Source organism: Crocuta crocuta, unplaced genomic scaffold (assembly GCF_008692635.1).
Source record: "Crocuta crocuta isolate KB4526 unplaced genomic scaffold, BGI_CrCroc_1.0 scaffold479, whole genome shotgun sequence".
Lineage (NCBI taxonomy): Eukaryota > Metazoa > Chordata > Mammalia > Carnivora > Hyaenidae > Crocuta > Crocuta crocuta.
In genome coordinates, this window is record NW_027531875.1 from 891,851 (window position 1) to 905,325 (window position 13,475).

At 35.5% G+C, this 13,475-nt stretch overlaps 1 protein-coding gene across 1 annotated transcript in view; it reads left to right on the top strand.

The window, feature by feature from the left end:
* PKHD1L1 (PKHD1 like 1) overlaps positions 1-13,475 on the top strand; it is a 149,037-nt gene that overhangs the window by 103,753 nt on the left and 31,809 nt on the right. The window contains exons 58-64 of the mRNA XM_077772932.1: positions 2,728-2,901; positions 5,342-5,445; positions 6,379-6,508; positions 7,427-7,548; positions 8,849-8,939; positions 12,748-12,896; positions 12,979-13,101. Of these exons, the coding sequence (XP_077629058.1) occupies positions 2,728-2,901; positions 5,342-5,445; positions 6,379-6,508; positions 7,427-7,548; positions 8,849-8,939; positions 12,748-12,896; positions 12,979-13,101 (893 nt within the window). The remainder of the gene's footprint in view (positions 1-2,727; positions 2,902-5,341; positions 5,446-6,378; positions 6,509-7,426; positions 7,549-8,848; positions 8,940-12,747; positions 12,897-12,978; positions 13,102-13,475) is intronic.

Genomic DNA, 13,475 nt, shown 5'->3' on the forward strand with positions numbered 1-13,475 from the left:
CCGTTGAGGATGATGTTAGCTGAAGGCTTCTCATAGATGGCTTTGATGATGTTTAAGTAGGTTCCTTCTATCCCAACTTTCTCTAGAGTCTTTATTAAGAAGGGATGCTGTATTTTGTCAAATGCTTTTTCTGCATCTATTGACAGGATCATATGGTTTTTATCTTTTCTTTTGTTGATATGATATATCACATTGATTGATTTTCAAATATTGAACCAGCCCTGTAACCCAGGAATGAATCCCACTTGATCTTGGTGGATAATTCTTTTTATGTGTTGTTGGATTTGATTTGCAAGTATCTTGTTTAGGATTTTTGCATCTGTTTTCATCAGGGATATTGGCTTGTAGTTCTCTTTTTTTGCTGGATCTCTGTCAGGCTTGGGAATCAAAGTGATGCTGGCTTCATAAAATGAGTCTGGATGTTTTCCTTCAATTTCTATTTTTTGGAATAACTTGAAAAGAATGGGTATTAATTCTGTTTTAAATGTCTAGTAGAATTCCCCAGGGAAGCCATCTGGGCCAGGGCTCTTATTTGTTGGGAGATTTTTGAAAACTGATTCGATTTCCTCTCTTGTTATGGGTCTGTTCACATTTTCTATCTCTTCCTGTGTAAATTTTGGTAGTGAGTGTGTGTTTAGGAATTTGTCCATTTCTTCTAAGTTGTCCATTTTATTGGCATTAATTTTTCATAGTAGTCCCTGATAATTGCTTGTATTTCTGAGGGGTTGGTTGTAATAAGTCCATTTTCCTTCATGATTTTGCCTATTTGAGTGCTCTCTCTTTTCTTTTTGAGAAGCCTGGTTAGAGGTTTGTCAATTTTGTTTCTTTTTTCAAAAAACCAACTCTTGGTTTCATTGATCTGTTCAATTGTTTCTTTGGTTTCTGTATTGTTTATTTCTGCCCTGATTTTTATTACTTCTCTTCTCCTACTGGGTTTGGTGTGTTCTTGTTACTCTCCCTCTAGTTCCTTTAGGTGAGCTGTTAGATTTTGCACTTGCACTTTTTCTAATTTCTAGAAATAGGCCTGGAGTGCAATGTACTTTCCTCTTAGAACTGTCTTTGCCGCATCCCATAGAGTTTGGATTGTTGTATTTTCATTTTCATTTGTTTCCATATAGTTTTTAATTTCTTCTCTAATTGCCTGATTGGTCCATTCGTTCTTTAGTAGGGTGTTCTTAAACCTCCATGTTTTGGAGGTTTTCCAGACTTCTTCCTGTGATTGATTTCAAGTTTCATAGCATTGTGATCTGAACGTATGCATGACAACCAGCATTTTCACAGAGCTAGAACAAACAATCCTAAAATTTGTATGGAACCACAAAAGACCCTGAATAGACAAAACAGTCTTGGAAAAGAAAATCAATGCCAGAAGAGAACACAGGCAGTAAGGGCTTTGACATAGGCTATAGCAACTTCTTACTAGATACATCTCCTGAGGCAAGGAAAACAAAAGTAAAAATAAACTATTGGGACTTCATCAAAATAAAAAGCTTCTGCACAGTTAAGGAAACAAGCAACAAAACTAAAAGGCATCATGCACAATGGGAAAATATATTTGCAAATGACATATCTGATAAAGGGTTAGTATCCAAAATATATACAGAATTTATACAACTCAACACCCAAAAAACAAATAATCTAGTTAAAGAATAAGCAGAAGACATGAAAAGACATTTTTCCAAAGAAGACATCCAGATGGCCAACAGACACATGAAAAGATGCTCAACATCACTCATCATCAAATCAAAACTACAATGAGATATCACCTCACGCCAGTCAGAATGGCTGAAATTAACAACACTGGAAATAATAGGTGTTGAAGAAAATGTGGGAAAAGGGGAATCCTCTTGCACTGTTGGTGGGAATGCAAATTGGTACAACCACTCTAGAGAACAGTAGGGAGGTTCCTCAGAAAGTTAAAAATAGAATTATCCTATGATCTAGCAATTGCACTACCTGGTATTTACCCAAAGGATACAAAAATACTAATTCAAAGAGATATTTATACCCTGATGTTTATACAATAGTCAAATTATGAAAAGACCTTGGATGTCCATTGACTGATGAATGGAAAAAGAAGATGTGGTATATATATGTATATACATCCATACATACATAGTGGAGTATTATGCAACCATAAAGGAGAATGAAATCTTGTCATTTGCAACAACGTGGATGGAGCTAGGGGGTATTATGCTTAGTGAAATAAGTCAGTGTGAGAAAAACATATACCCATATGATGTTACTCATATGTGGAATTTAAGAAACAAAACAAATGAACATAGAGGGGGAAAGAAAGACAGGAAAAGCAAGAAACATACTCTTAAATATAGAAGACAAACTGATGGTTACCAGAGGGCAGGTGGGTGGGGGGATTGGTTAAATAGGTGAGAGAGATTAAGGAGGGCCCTTGTTGTGATGAGTACAACACATTGTATGTAAGTGTTGTATGTAAGTGTTGAATAACCAAATTCTACACCTGAAACCATATTACTCTGTATGTTAACTAACTGGAATTTAAATAAAAACTTGGAAAGAAAAAAGTAAAAGCTATCATAATTTCAGTCTGCCATCTATGTAGTTTAAGCATGCAAATCTAATTAATTCACACATTTGTGTTCTCTTTTGGCATAATAGAAATTTATGTGTCCTGTGAATTGCAAAGGAACTAAGAAACACAGGTATTTCTCAGCATTGGTAATAATCTAGCTGTCCTTTCTGTTGCAGCTGAAAGATACCATGTTCCTGGAACAGGTCAGAGCTACACATTAGCAGCTGATGTTGGGATACTGAGTAGGAACATCAAAATACTTGGTGAAGATTACCCAGGTTGGTTCAAGGAATCTTTTGGTGCACGTGTCCTGGTCAGCTCATTCACTGAAAATATGATGACATTTAAAGGTTGGTACAAATTTGAAATATTACATGGTGCCTTCTATGTTTAGTCAATTCTTAAACAATTCTCACTTCTTTTTAGGATCACATGTGTTTAAAAAATTCAACTGAATACATTTTAAAGATCTTCCAGGCTTTATTCAATGCATCGTGAATCAGGCAGCATCTGATCTAGCAGATAGAAAGGAGCTCTAAAGAGTTGTTCAAAATGAAAGACTTGTATAGGCAGAAGGGAGCAGGAACACAGGATGCTTACTAGGCAAAAAAAAAGCAGATTGGTGATTGCAAGGTTACTTTCCTTTAGGGGATGGCAGGGGCTGATCAGGTGCAGATACCTGACTAGTGCTGATAAGGTGATTCCTGATTGACTGGTTTAAGATTCCAGTTCTGGGAGTGGAACTGTAATTAAGTTCAGTCTGGGTTTGGTGACATGGGGCCAAGCGTATGCAACTCCCAGTTTGGCTCCATTGTCTTGTTTTTAACACATGGAAGAGTAAAGCCGTAAGAGGGGTTATGTAAACCCACATGCTACCCTCCACAATCAAATCTCTAACATTTTTCTACTTACTTTATCTTCATAGACGATAAGAATTATTAAATTAATAATGACCTTAGGTAACAGGTAGCCCAGCCTCTCACCGAAACAGAAATCATTTGACAACAACACAATAGATCTGTTACTTTTGTTTGAAGGAAAATTTTAAATATATACAAAATTTTCAAACATAGAGAAACGTATAATGAATCCCAGTGTACCCATCACTAGGTACCACAATGGTTAACTTTGGTCATTCTTGTTTCAACTATATGGCCATCCACTCTCTTCAAGCCCCTGGGTTATTTTGAAGCAACCACATATAATTTTTTATTGAGACATAATTGACATATAACATTGTGTAAGTTTAAGGTGTAAACGGTATTTGATACATTTATGTACTGCAATATGATTACCACTGTATTGTCAGCTAACATCTCTTTCATGTCACATAATATATCTTTTGTGTGGGAAGAACAATTAATATCTAGTCTCTTAGCAACTTTGAAGTTGTAATACAGTGTTGTTGACTGTAATCACTATGTTGTACATTAGATCTCCAGAACTTATTTAGCCACTAGCTGCAAGTTTATACCCTTAAGCAACATCTTCCTAATTCCCCACCACTACCACCCCAGCTCCTGGTAAACCACCATTCTACTCTGTTTTTATGAATTTGGCTTTTTTAGATTCTACATATAAGTTTCATACTGTCTCTGTCTTTCTCTGACTTACCTCACTTAGCATAATGCCCTCAAGATCCATCTGTGTTGTAGCAAATAACAGTTCCTCTTTTCTTATGGCTGAATAATGTTCCATTATTTTCTTATGGCTGATTAATGGAATAATGTTCCATTGTTCATATATGTTTCACCTTCTTTATCCATTCATCCATTGGTAGGCACTTAGGTTGTTTCCATATCTTGAGTATTGTAAATGAAGCAATCACATATTATTTCATCTAAAAATATTTCAGCATGTAACTTTAAAAGACGTCTTTAAAAATATTTGTAAGTATCAGACATTAAAATGTTAATGTAATTCCTTATATCAAATGATTATTCAGACTCCCCCCAATTTATTCTTTCTCTTTCCTTCCTTCCTTCCTTCTGCCCTCCCTCCCTCCCTCCCTTTTTTTCACTTGTATTCTCTTTGTTCAAATCAGGATCTAAACAAGACCATGCTGCAATTGGTTGTGAATATTAAATCTCTGATTCATGTATCTATCTCTTCTTGCAGCTAATTTATAAAAGAACCTAGATCATCTGTTCTATAGTACTTCCAACAGTCTAGAATTTAGTCATTCATTCCTAGAACTTCACTTGTTCTTGCCTCCTTTGTGTTTTCTATCATAGCTAGTTTAAAAACTGATCATACTCAGACTCAATTTTTAGGCAAGAATTTTTCATAGTTGATGATGTACTTTTTTGCTAGTAGACATGTAATGTCAGATTATTTCATTTGTCTCTGAATCGCTTTGTTTGTGAAGTTAGCAGCTATTAATGATCATTGCCTTGTGCTTCATATCATGCTTCTCAAAAGAGACAATATCACTATCAAGGGGATGAAAACTGGTTCTTACAGGACAAAAAAACTTAGATGAGCAATGGTTTGTGGCCCTTCAAACAGCCACCATGTAGTAACAGATATATAGCATATTTGAGAAAAAAGTCCAAAAAAGCTCTTCTGGGGGGCAGTGAAAAAAAGTTCAGAAATACTGTCTTATTTAGATTAAAGGAACCAAGAAGAACAAATGAGATTTCCATGAAAAAGTTAAAAACAATTTTTTTGTTTGGAAATTTGTTTGGAAAGTTGTAATTTGGAAAATTACAACTCTCATAGCTTTAAAAAACAAATTTTATTGTTTCAAGGAAAAAAAATGTTGTAACTCTTTCCTCCTTACCCTGCCAGGAAATGCAAGGATAAGTAACGTGGAATTTTATCACTGTGGTCAAGAAGGCTTCAGGGATAGCACAGATCCAAGATACGCCTTAACGTTTCTTAACTTAGGACAGGTTTGTACTTGAATTTCTGTGTATATTCAAAATGAAATATTTTGACTTTGATTTTATTTTCATTTAACTATACTAAAAATGCCATATCTTAGAATCGCTAAGACTATAATCTACTATAACTTTCTGAGATACATTTCCCATCAGCATTTTTAGGCTCATAGCAGCATTTGATTTACCCATTTCACACATTTATTTAAAGTCAGTAAAAGAAAAAAAGTCGGGAAAAAAATAGAAGAAAGAGCACAAAGGTGAAAGAATTAAAGATCTATGATATTATCTCATATCTCCATTTTGTTTTGCAGAGACCAAAAATATTTCCTAATAGTTTCTCTTAAACATAGTGAGTAGTGCTTATATTTCTCAAATGAAAAGCATGTCTGTATATCCATGCCTCTGTCAAAAGTGGGAAAACAGATGTGCTTACAAGGCTGGTAATTGAAGAAAAAATGAGAGAGAACATGTTTCTTAAGGAAATAAAAACTAATGTTGCAGGTTTGAGGTTGCAACCCCAGCCCTACTCATTGACTTGTTCCTACAGACATTTGACTTGTAACCCCCTGCCTAGAGTATCAACTTTTTTAATTAAAAGAAGTCTCTGCCTAATCATATAATAAATTATTCTGAAAACTAATTTTTATTAGTTCCTTAACATTTTATAGGTAATGACAGAAATATAAATGCATAGAAAATTACTTCAGAATTTTTATCTACATTTAAATCTGCATTTTTGTTTTATTTAATCATAAATTGAAGATATATGGAAATTTCCCAAGATTAAAAGATCTACAGGGAAATCATCTTCTTTCATAGAAAGTAAATTGATTATTCGGTTTATCAATATTTGTTTCCTGAAAATCACTTACTTCAAATTTTTTCTTTAAATATATTTTAATTTTATTTGTAAAATTTTCACTGAATCCTGATGTTTCTTAGATTCAGGATCATGGCTCATCTTATATTCGAGGCTGTGCCTTTCACAATGGGTTTTCCCCAGCAATCGGTGTGTTTGGGACAGATGGACTGGACATAGATGACAACATCATTCACTTTACAGTGGGGGAAGGTAGTATGATAATATTTGTGTCCAAATAACGTGCTTCCTAAGACAATCTTGTCTGAAGACTCTGGAGCCATGCTGTCTAATTGATCTTTTTTGTGAGAATGGAAATGGCCTATATCTATGCTAATATGGTAATTACTAAACTGCATGTGGCCACTGAGCACTTAAAATGTGGCTACTGTGATTGAGTAACTGGATTTTTAATTTTAATTGTCCTTTTTTTTTTTATTGAGAGAGCGTGCGAGTAGGGGAGAGGGCAGAGAGAGAATCCCAAGCAGGCGTGGAGCCTGCTTGGGACTCTATCCATGATCCTGGTATCATGATCCCAGCCCAAATCAAAGGTCACAGGCTCAACTGACTGAGCCACCCAGGCACCCCTAATTGTACTTAAATTATACTTACTTTATATTTAAGTAGTTACATGTGGCTATGGCTATTATATCAGACAGTACAACTCTAGAAGAATTATTTACCAGACCATGCTCTTGTGTGAATTATGTAATCACCAATAGTTTAAATTACTATGACTTTTAAAATACCCGTCACATATCAACCAAAAAGATTATTCACAATTAAATGTTCCTATTTTTTAAAAATTAGACTTGGTGTTAGGAGGTTATCCTTTCTTGAATATCAGTATAAAGCATAATACAAACTCATTTAATGTGTTTAAAACTGATGTGTTTGGTAAAATCTGAGGTAGAGCCTGTCAACCCACATATTTAATATGCACCCCAGAAGATTCTAATGCAGGTAGTCTATTAAAGAAGTAGAGTTCAAAGGGCATACTCTAAAATTTAGGAGGTTGATTTGTCAAGCTCAAACTAGAAAACTAATTTCATGGAAATATGAAAGACATTCCCGATAGGACTTGTTACAAATTTGTATGTATTTGGGGGGGGTCTTATTCATTTTTTGCAGGAATAAGAATATGGGGCGATGCCAACAGAGTTCGAGGAAACTTGATTGCACTTTCAGTTTGGCCGGGAACCTATCAAAACAGAAAGGATTTAAGTTCAACTCTCTGGCATGCAGCAATTGAGGTAGTGTGAACAGATTTATAATTATACAAAAGTATACAAAATTATAATTTGTAATTTCTTTACTAAGATTATAAATTCTGTAGAAACTGTAAGTCTCAAAATATTTTAAACTATTTCTTCCTTAAAGATTGGTGAACTAATAAAATGAGCTAAAGAAAGAAGGGAATAAACTTCTTTAAAATCTCTTTCTCATCTAAAATTCTTATGGCTCTCCAGGCAGTGTTATTTACTCTTATCGGTATTATTTGTTGGATCCTTCTTGTTTCCCGTGAAGTTTCTTCAATCACTGTAGGTCATTAGGTGTAGGATGAGATTGCAAGCAAGCAAATAGAAAGTACAGAGAAAGAGTTTAGAGGAGATAAAGCTCCATCTTGTTTTTATTTTGCTTACCTATGCCGTAGGAACCAAAAGCAATTTTAGAAATAGCTCTCTTTGGAATGTGGAGTAAGGATTGAGTTTTGTTTTTGTGCAACTATTAACAATTACCTTAAAGTAAAGCCTAAAGTTCTGGAACTTGGTATACATTTATGATAATATTCTCTTCTATCTATTTATAGATGTGAGAATGTCATCCGATGGCAATTCCAAATCTTTAACATTTCCTGTATCTTTTGAAAAAAAGACTAATTTTACTTTTATGGATTTCATTTGACTCCGTTCTCATCATAATATTTAAAAATAAAAGTGCTTAATATATTTTAAGTAGTTGAAATTTGTCTGTTTTGCTGAGGCAAAACTAAATCTTCAGTACTCTATGTGTTTCATTTTTTGCCACTTTGATTGGACATATAAAATAAAATTGTTCAGTGACTGCCTAACACTTATGTTCAACCAATTTTTATTATAGCAGCTTTTATTTAAACTAGTGAGTGCTTCTGTTGAATCTTATGGTCTACTGTAATTACCTTACCTGTTTTTTTCTTAATCAATCAAATTGGTAACATAATATAACCAAAGAGTGACAAAATCCTACTAACCTTACTATAATACTGAAATTTGGTCTATGGCTTATAATTATTGAATGATACCCAGTGGATTTTGTGACTGAAATAAAAAATCTCTTTAATGTAGTTTTCTAATGAAATCTAAGGCATAATATCTAATGATGATTTTACACCAAGAACCCAAGGTAATTTCAATACTTCATTCATAATATAAATTTGAAAGGGGTGAATAATGAAATACATTTTTCCTCCCAAAGAGTAGTCATAAATAGTTTTCCTACATATGTTGATACCTGCTCTCATTGTACAGCTGTGTAAAAGCTTGACCCATGGGATTTTCTTTATCACTATGCTAGGTAAACAGAGGGACCAATACAGTCTTACAAAATAATGTCGTGGCTGGATTTGGAAGGGCGGGATACCGCATTGATGGTGAACCTTGCTCAAGTAAGTGTTTTGGCACAGAGCCACTAAAACTAGGAAATACCTTGTCCAAATTTGTTAGAAAGAAATAATTATTGTTTGTTAGTTCAATACGCAAGATCTCCTCCTCCAGGACACTGAAAGAAGTCAACAAGCTAAATTATTTGAAAATACCATTGGGTCTAAAGAAAAAAAGGAATAGGCTTTTAAAGATAATTATTTTCCATGTTTATAATCCAAAAACTCTTAACACCCACTTCAGTTCTTGATGTGGCTGGTGTTGGACCAGAGAGTACCTCATCCCACTACTACTTTCACAAAAGCAACACTTTCAAGCATAGAGATACATGTCTCTAGGGATACGACACTGTTTCATGCTTCCTCTTTAGAGGAATAAATGTTCACTATTCCTGTGTTTAAACCTACAGGCATGGAAAAGTCAAAGGACATAAAGAGTTCTCAGATACATTTCTCTCCATTAGATGAGTAAAAGTCCCAAATTAACTGAACAACTACTCTTTTGGCAAGGCTGTGGGGAAGCTGGGGTATTTACACACTGCTGGTTGAATGACAGATATAACCAACCCCAGCAGAGGGGAACAAGGCAATGGCTGCCAAAATTATAGGAGCATTTGCCTTTGGCTCAACATTTCCACTGCTGGCAATGTAACTACCATTTGTCTCTACAACACTTAGAAAGGATTTGTGAACAAGGTGATTCATCACAGCATTGTCTGTGCTAGCAGGAAACTGGAAGCAGCTTGGTGTCCAACAACAGTGAACTAGTTTTATAAAGCCAGACATTGGAACACGAGGGACCTCTCAAAAAGAAGGAAGGAGATACATATTGATGTATTGATATGGAGAGAGAAATCGATGTATTAATATGGAGAGAGATATTCTTAAGTGATAAGTGGAGGTTGCAGAACAACATATATACAATATAGTTTTGTTTGTGATGTGTTTGTGGAAGAAAGGAGAGAAAATATGAATATATAGGGTATTTGTGTTTAAAGAGACATAAAGTGTAAAAACAAAAACCCAAAAAAGGTGAGTTGTAGCAGGGTGACTTATTGTATAATTTTTTTAATGATCTTTTGGTTTTTCAACTAGTTAAATGAATTATCAGATCAAAATAAAATGAGTAATAGAACTGCAGGGTCCACCTCTTGAAAAACTTAGAGGGAATGGGACTTTCTCTGAAACCTTTATATCCCTCATACAGCTGCTTTTTATATCTCAGTAGGCTTATTTTTAAGATTGTTTAAATCAACATTTTTTCTGTAAATTCAAAAATCGTTGGGCTTAAGCTAATTTTATTCTTATACAAAATACATTTTGAGGGAATAAAACAACTGCCAACAAATTCCTTATTATATGCTCTCATTAAATATTTTAGTTCCCAACAGCTTAAAAGTTTTCTTTGACTAAAATTTTAAAATATGTAATTCTTGGGGCGCCTGGGTGGCTTAGTCAGTTAGGCGTCCGACTTTCACTTAGGTCATGATCTCGCGGTTCGTGGGTTTGGGCCCCGCGTCGGGCTCTGTGCTGACTGCCAGCTCAGAGCCTGGAGCCTGTTTCAGTCTGTGACTCCCTCTCTCTCTGACCCTCCCCTGCTCACGCTGTCTCTCTCTCTCTCCTAGAAATAAAAAAAATAAAATAAAATATGTAATTCTTCTACAACTTCTTTGAAGTTGTCCTGGATTTTTTAAGTCAAAATATGACTTGTGAATATGAATATTTACTAATATTTGTATTTTACTAACCAATTAAATATTTAGGAATATTTAATTAGTGATATTCCTAAAAAATTAAGAGTGTTTACAAGGAAGTTTGGGATTTAGAGAAATTGAAATAGGAGACATCACTGAGGAATTGGGGGTTTAAGTTCCTGGAATGAGATGCCAACCTGCCCAGTCCATCTCCCTGGCAGGTGGGAGGCCAGCAGCTGGAGGCTGACGGTGGGAGGCCAGGAGGCTGGGAAGGGAGCCCTGACCCACACTGGGTCCCAGGGGCAACACTGTGTGGGACCAAGGGAGAGACAAGTGAACCGCCCCTTATGGAGAAAACAAAATAGAATCCAGGCAGTTGATAAGTAAAATGTCAAAGTCAAAGTATTAGGAAGGAAAGAAAGTCAATAGAAGATAGGAGGAAGTCAGACACTAGGAGGCTCGGAAAAGAGAATTGGTACTAAGTCAACTTTAGGAGGTGCTGCTGATCTTTATGGGAATCCTTCAGTGTATGTATGCATGGTTAGGAGGGAGTTATTAAGGTTGCTGCTCTGATTGGGACATCAGTAAAGTTTCATAAGAATCCACTTCAATTATCCTATATATTTTTAAACTTTTTTGAATATTTATTTATTTTTGAGAGAGAGAGCACAAGCAGTCAAGGGGCAGGGAGAGAGGGAGACACAGAATTCAAACTAGTCTCCAGGCTCTGAGCTGTCAGCACAGAGCCTGACCCGGGGCTCAAACCCATGAACCATGAGATCATGACCTGAGCTGAAGTCAGATGCTCAATTGACTGAGCCATCCAGGCACCCCATAATTATCCTATATATTAATAATGAGTATAGCTTCCATTTATTGAGGCACTTTATATGGGTTATTTAATTCCAGCTTGAAACTACTCTCAATTAGGCATTAAAACATTTTTTAAACTTAGTTATTTATTTGGAGAGGGAGAAAGGGGCAAAGAGAAAGAGAGAGAATCCCAGGTAGGCTCCGCACTATTGGTTCAGAGTCCCCGACGTGGGGCTTAATCTCACAAACCATGTGATCATAGCCTGAACCAAAATTAAGAGCCAGATGGACACTCAACTGACTGAGCCACCCAGGTGCCCCAAAACTTTTTATGTATGAGGAAACTGATGTTCTAAAAGGTTAAACAGTGTTCCCAAGAGCATACATACATAAATCAACAGACAGTTAAGCAAGCACCTATCTCTACATTACCTCCTAGACTCTGGGAATATGGTGGTCAATGAGGTAGACACAGTGTCTTCTTTCAAGAAGCTGACATTCTAATAGGAGAGAGGAGACGGACAATTCATGAATAAGTAATAATAAAATAATTTAATTGCTATGTGGAGAAACTGAGGTGCTACTTTGAATCAGGTACTCAGAGAAAGCCTCCTAAGGAAGTGACACTTAACTTGAAAATGGGGTGACTGGAAGGAACCAGCAACAAAAAGTTGTGCAGGGGAAGCATTGTATAAACAGCAAGTGGTATCACTTGTGTTTCAAGGTTAGCCTTCTTTGAATCCAAACTTCATGTGCTTTCTCATGAAATTCATGTTTGGTTTAATCAGATATAGTAAGTTAAGTGTGCTAGCAACTAGACCAAACTTTTGCAAATGAGTATACAATCATTCTACTGGTAAAGGGACAAATTAGATAAGATTAAATACTGAATAGAGTAAGCCATAAATGGCCAAGCCATAAAAATATTTGATCATCATGTTTAAATTTGCATAAGAATTATATACAGTAAAACCTTGGTTTGCAAGCATAATTCATTCCAGAAACATGCTTTTAATCCAAAGCAACTGCATATATCAAAGTGAATTTCAAGAACTATTGGCTCAGTTGTAATCATGTGACATTTGGCATCACATACCACTCATATTGCAAAACATCACTCATTTATCAAGTTAACATTTATTAGAAATATTTGCTCGTCTTGCAGAACACTCACAGAACAAGTTAATCACAATCCAAGATTTTACTGTATTTAATTTCTAAAAAAATTTACTTTAACTGATACTGTCCATAAAGCTGTAGGACATGAATTACAGTATTAATTCTCTGTTTTCATATTTCCTTCCAAGATCAATCTAATCCCTTGGAAAAGTGGTTTGACAATGAAGCACATGGAGGTTTATATGGTATTTATATGAACCAAGATGGCCTCCCTGGATGTTCTCTTATACAAGGATTTACCATTTGGACATGCTGGGATTATGGAATTTATTTTCAGGTAAATGTGATCCAATATAGTGCTTGTTTATCTTGTTTTATGATTGTATTTTGTGCTATGTAACCTACAAGTTGTTTTACAGACCACGGAGAGTGTGCATATCTATAACGTGACTCTGGTTAACAATGGAATGGCCATTTTTTCAATGATTTACATGCCAGCTGCTGTATCTCACAAAATTTCTGGTAAAACAGTGCAAATTAAGGTAAGAAACGAATACAGCCACAATAAGAAGAAAAGGTAAACATTTTGAAGTTCTAATAAGAACAATGTCCTTGATGGGGCACCTGGGTGGCTCAGTCGGTTAAGCATCTGACTTCAGCTCAGGTCATGTCTCATGGCTCATGGGTTCAAGCCCTGTGTTGACCTCTGCACTGACAGCTCAGAGCCTGGAGCCTGCTTCAGATTATGTGTCTCCCTCTCTCTCTTTCTGTGTCCCTCCCCCATTCTCTCTCTCTCTCTCTCTCTCTCTCTCTCTCTCTCTGTCTCTCTCTCTCTCTCTCTCACACACACACTCTCTCTCTCTCTCTCTTTCTCAAAAGTAAATAAGTGTTTTAAAAAAAAAAAAAAAACTTTTTT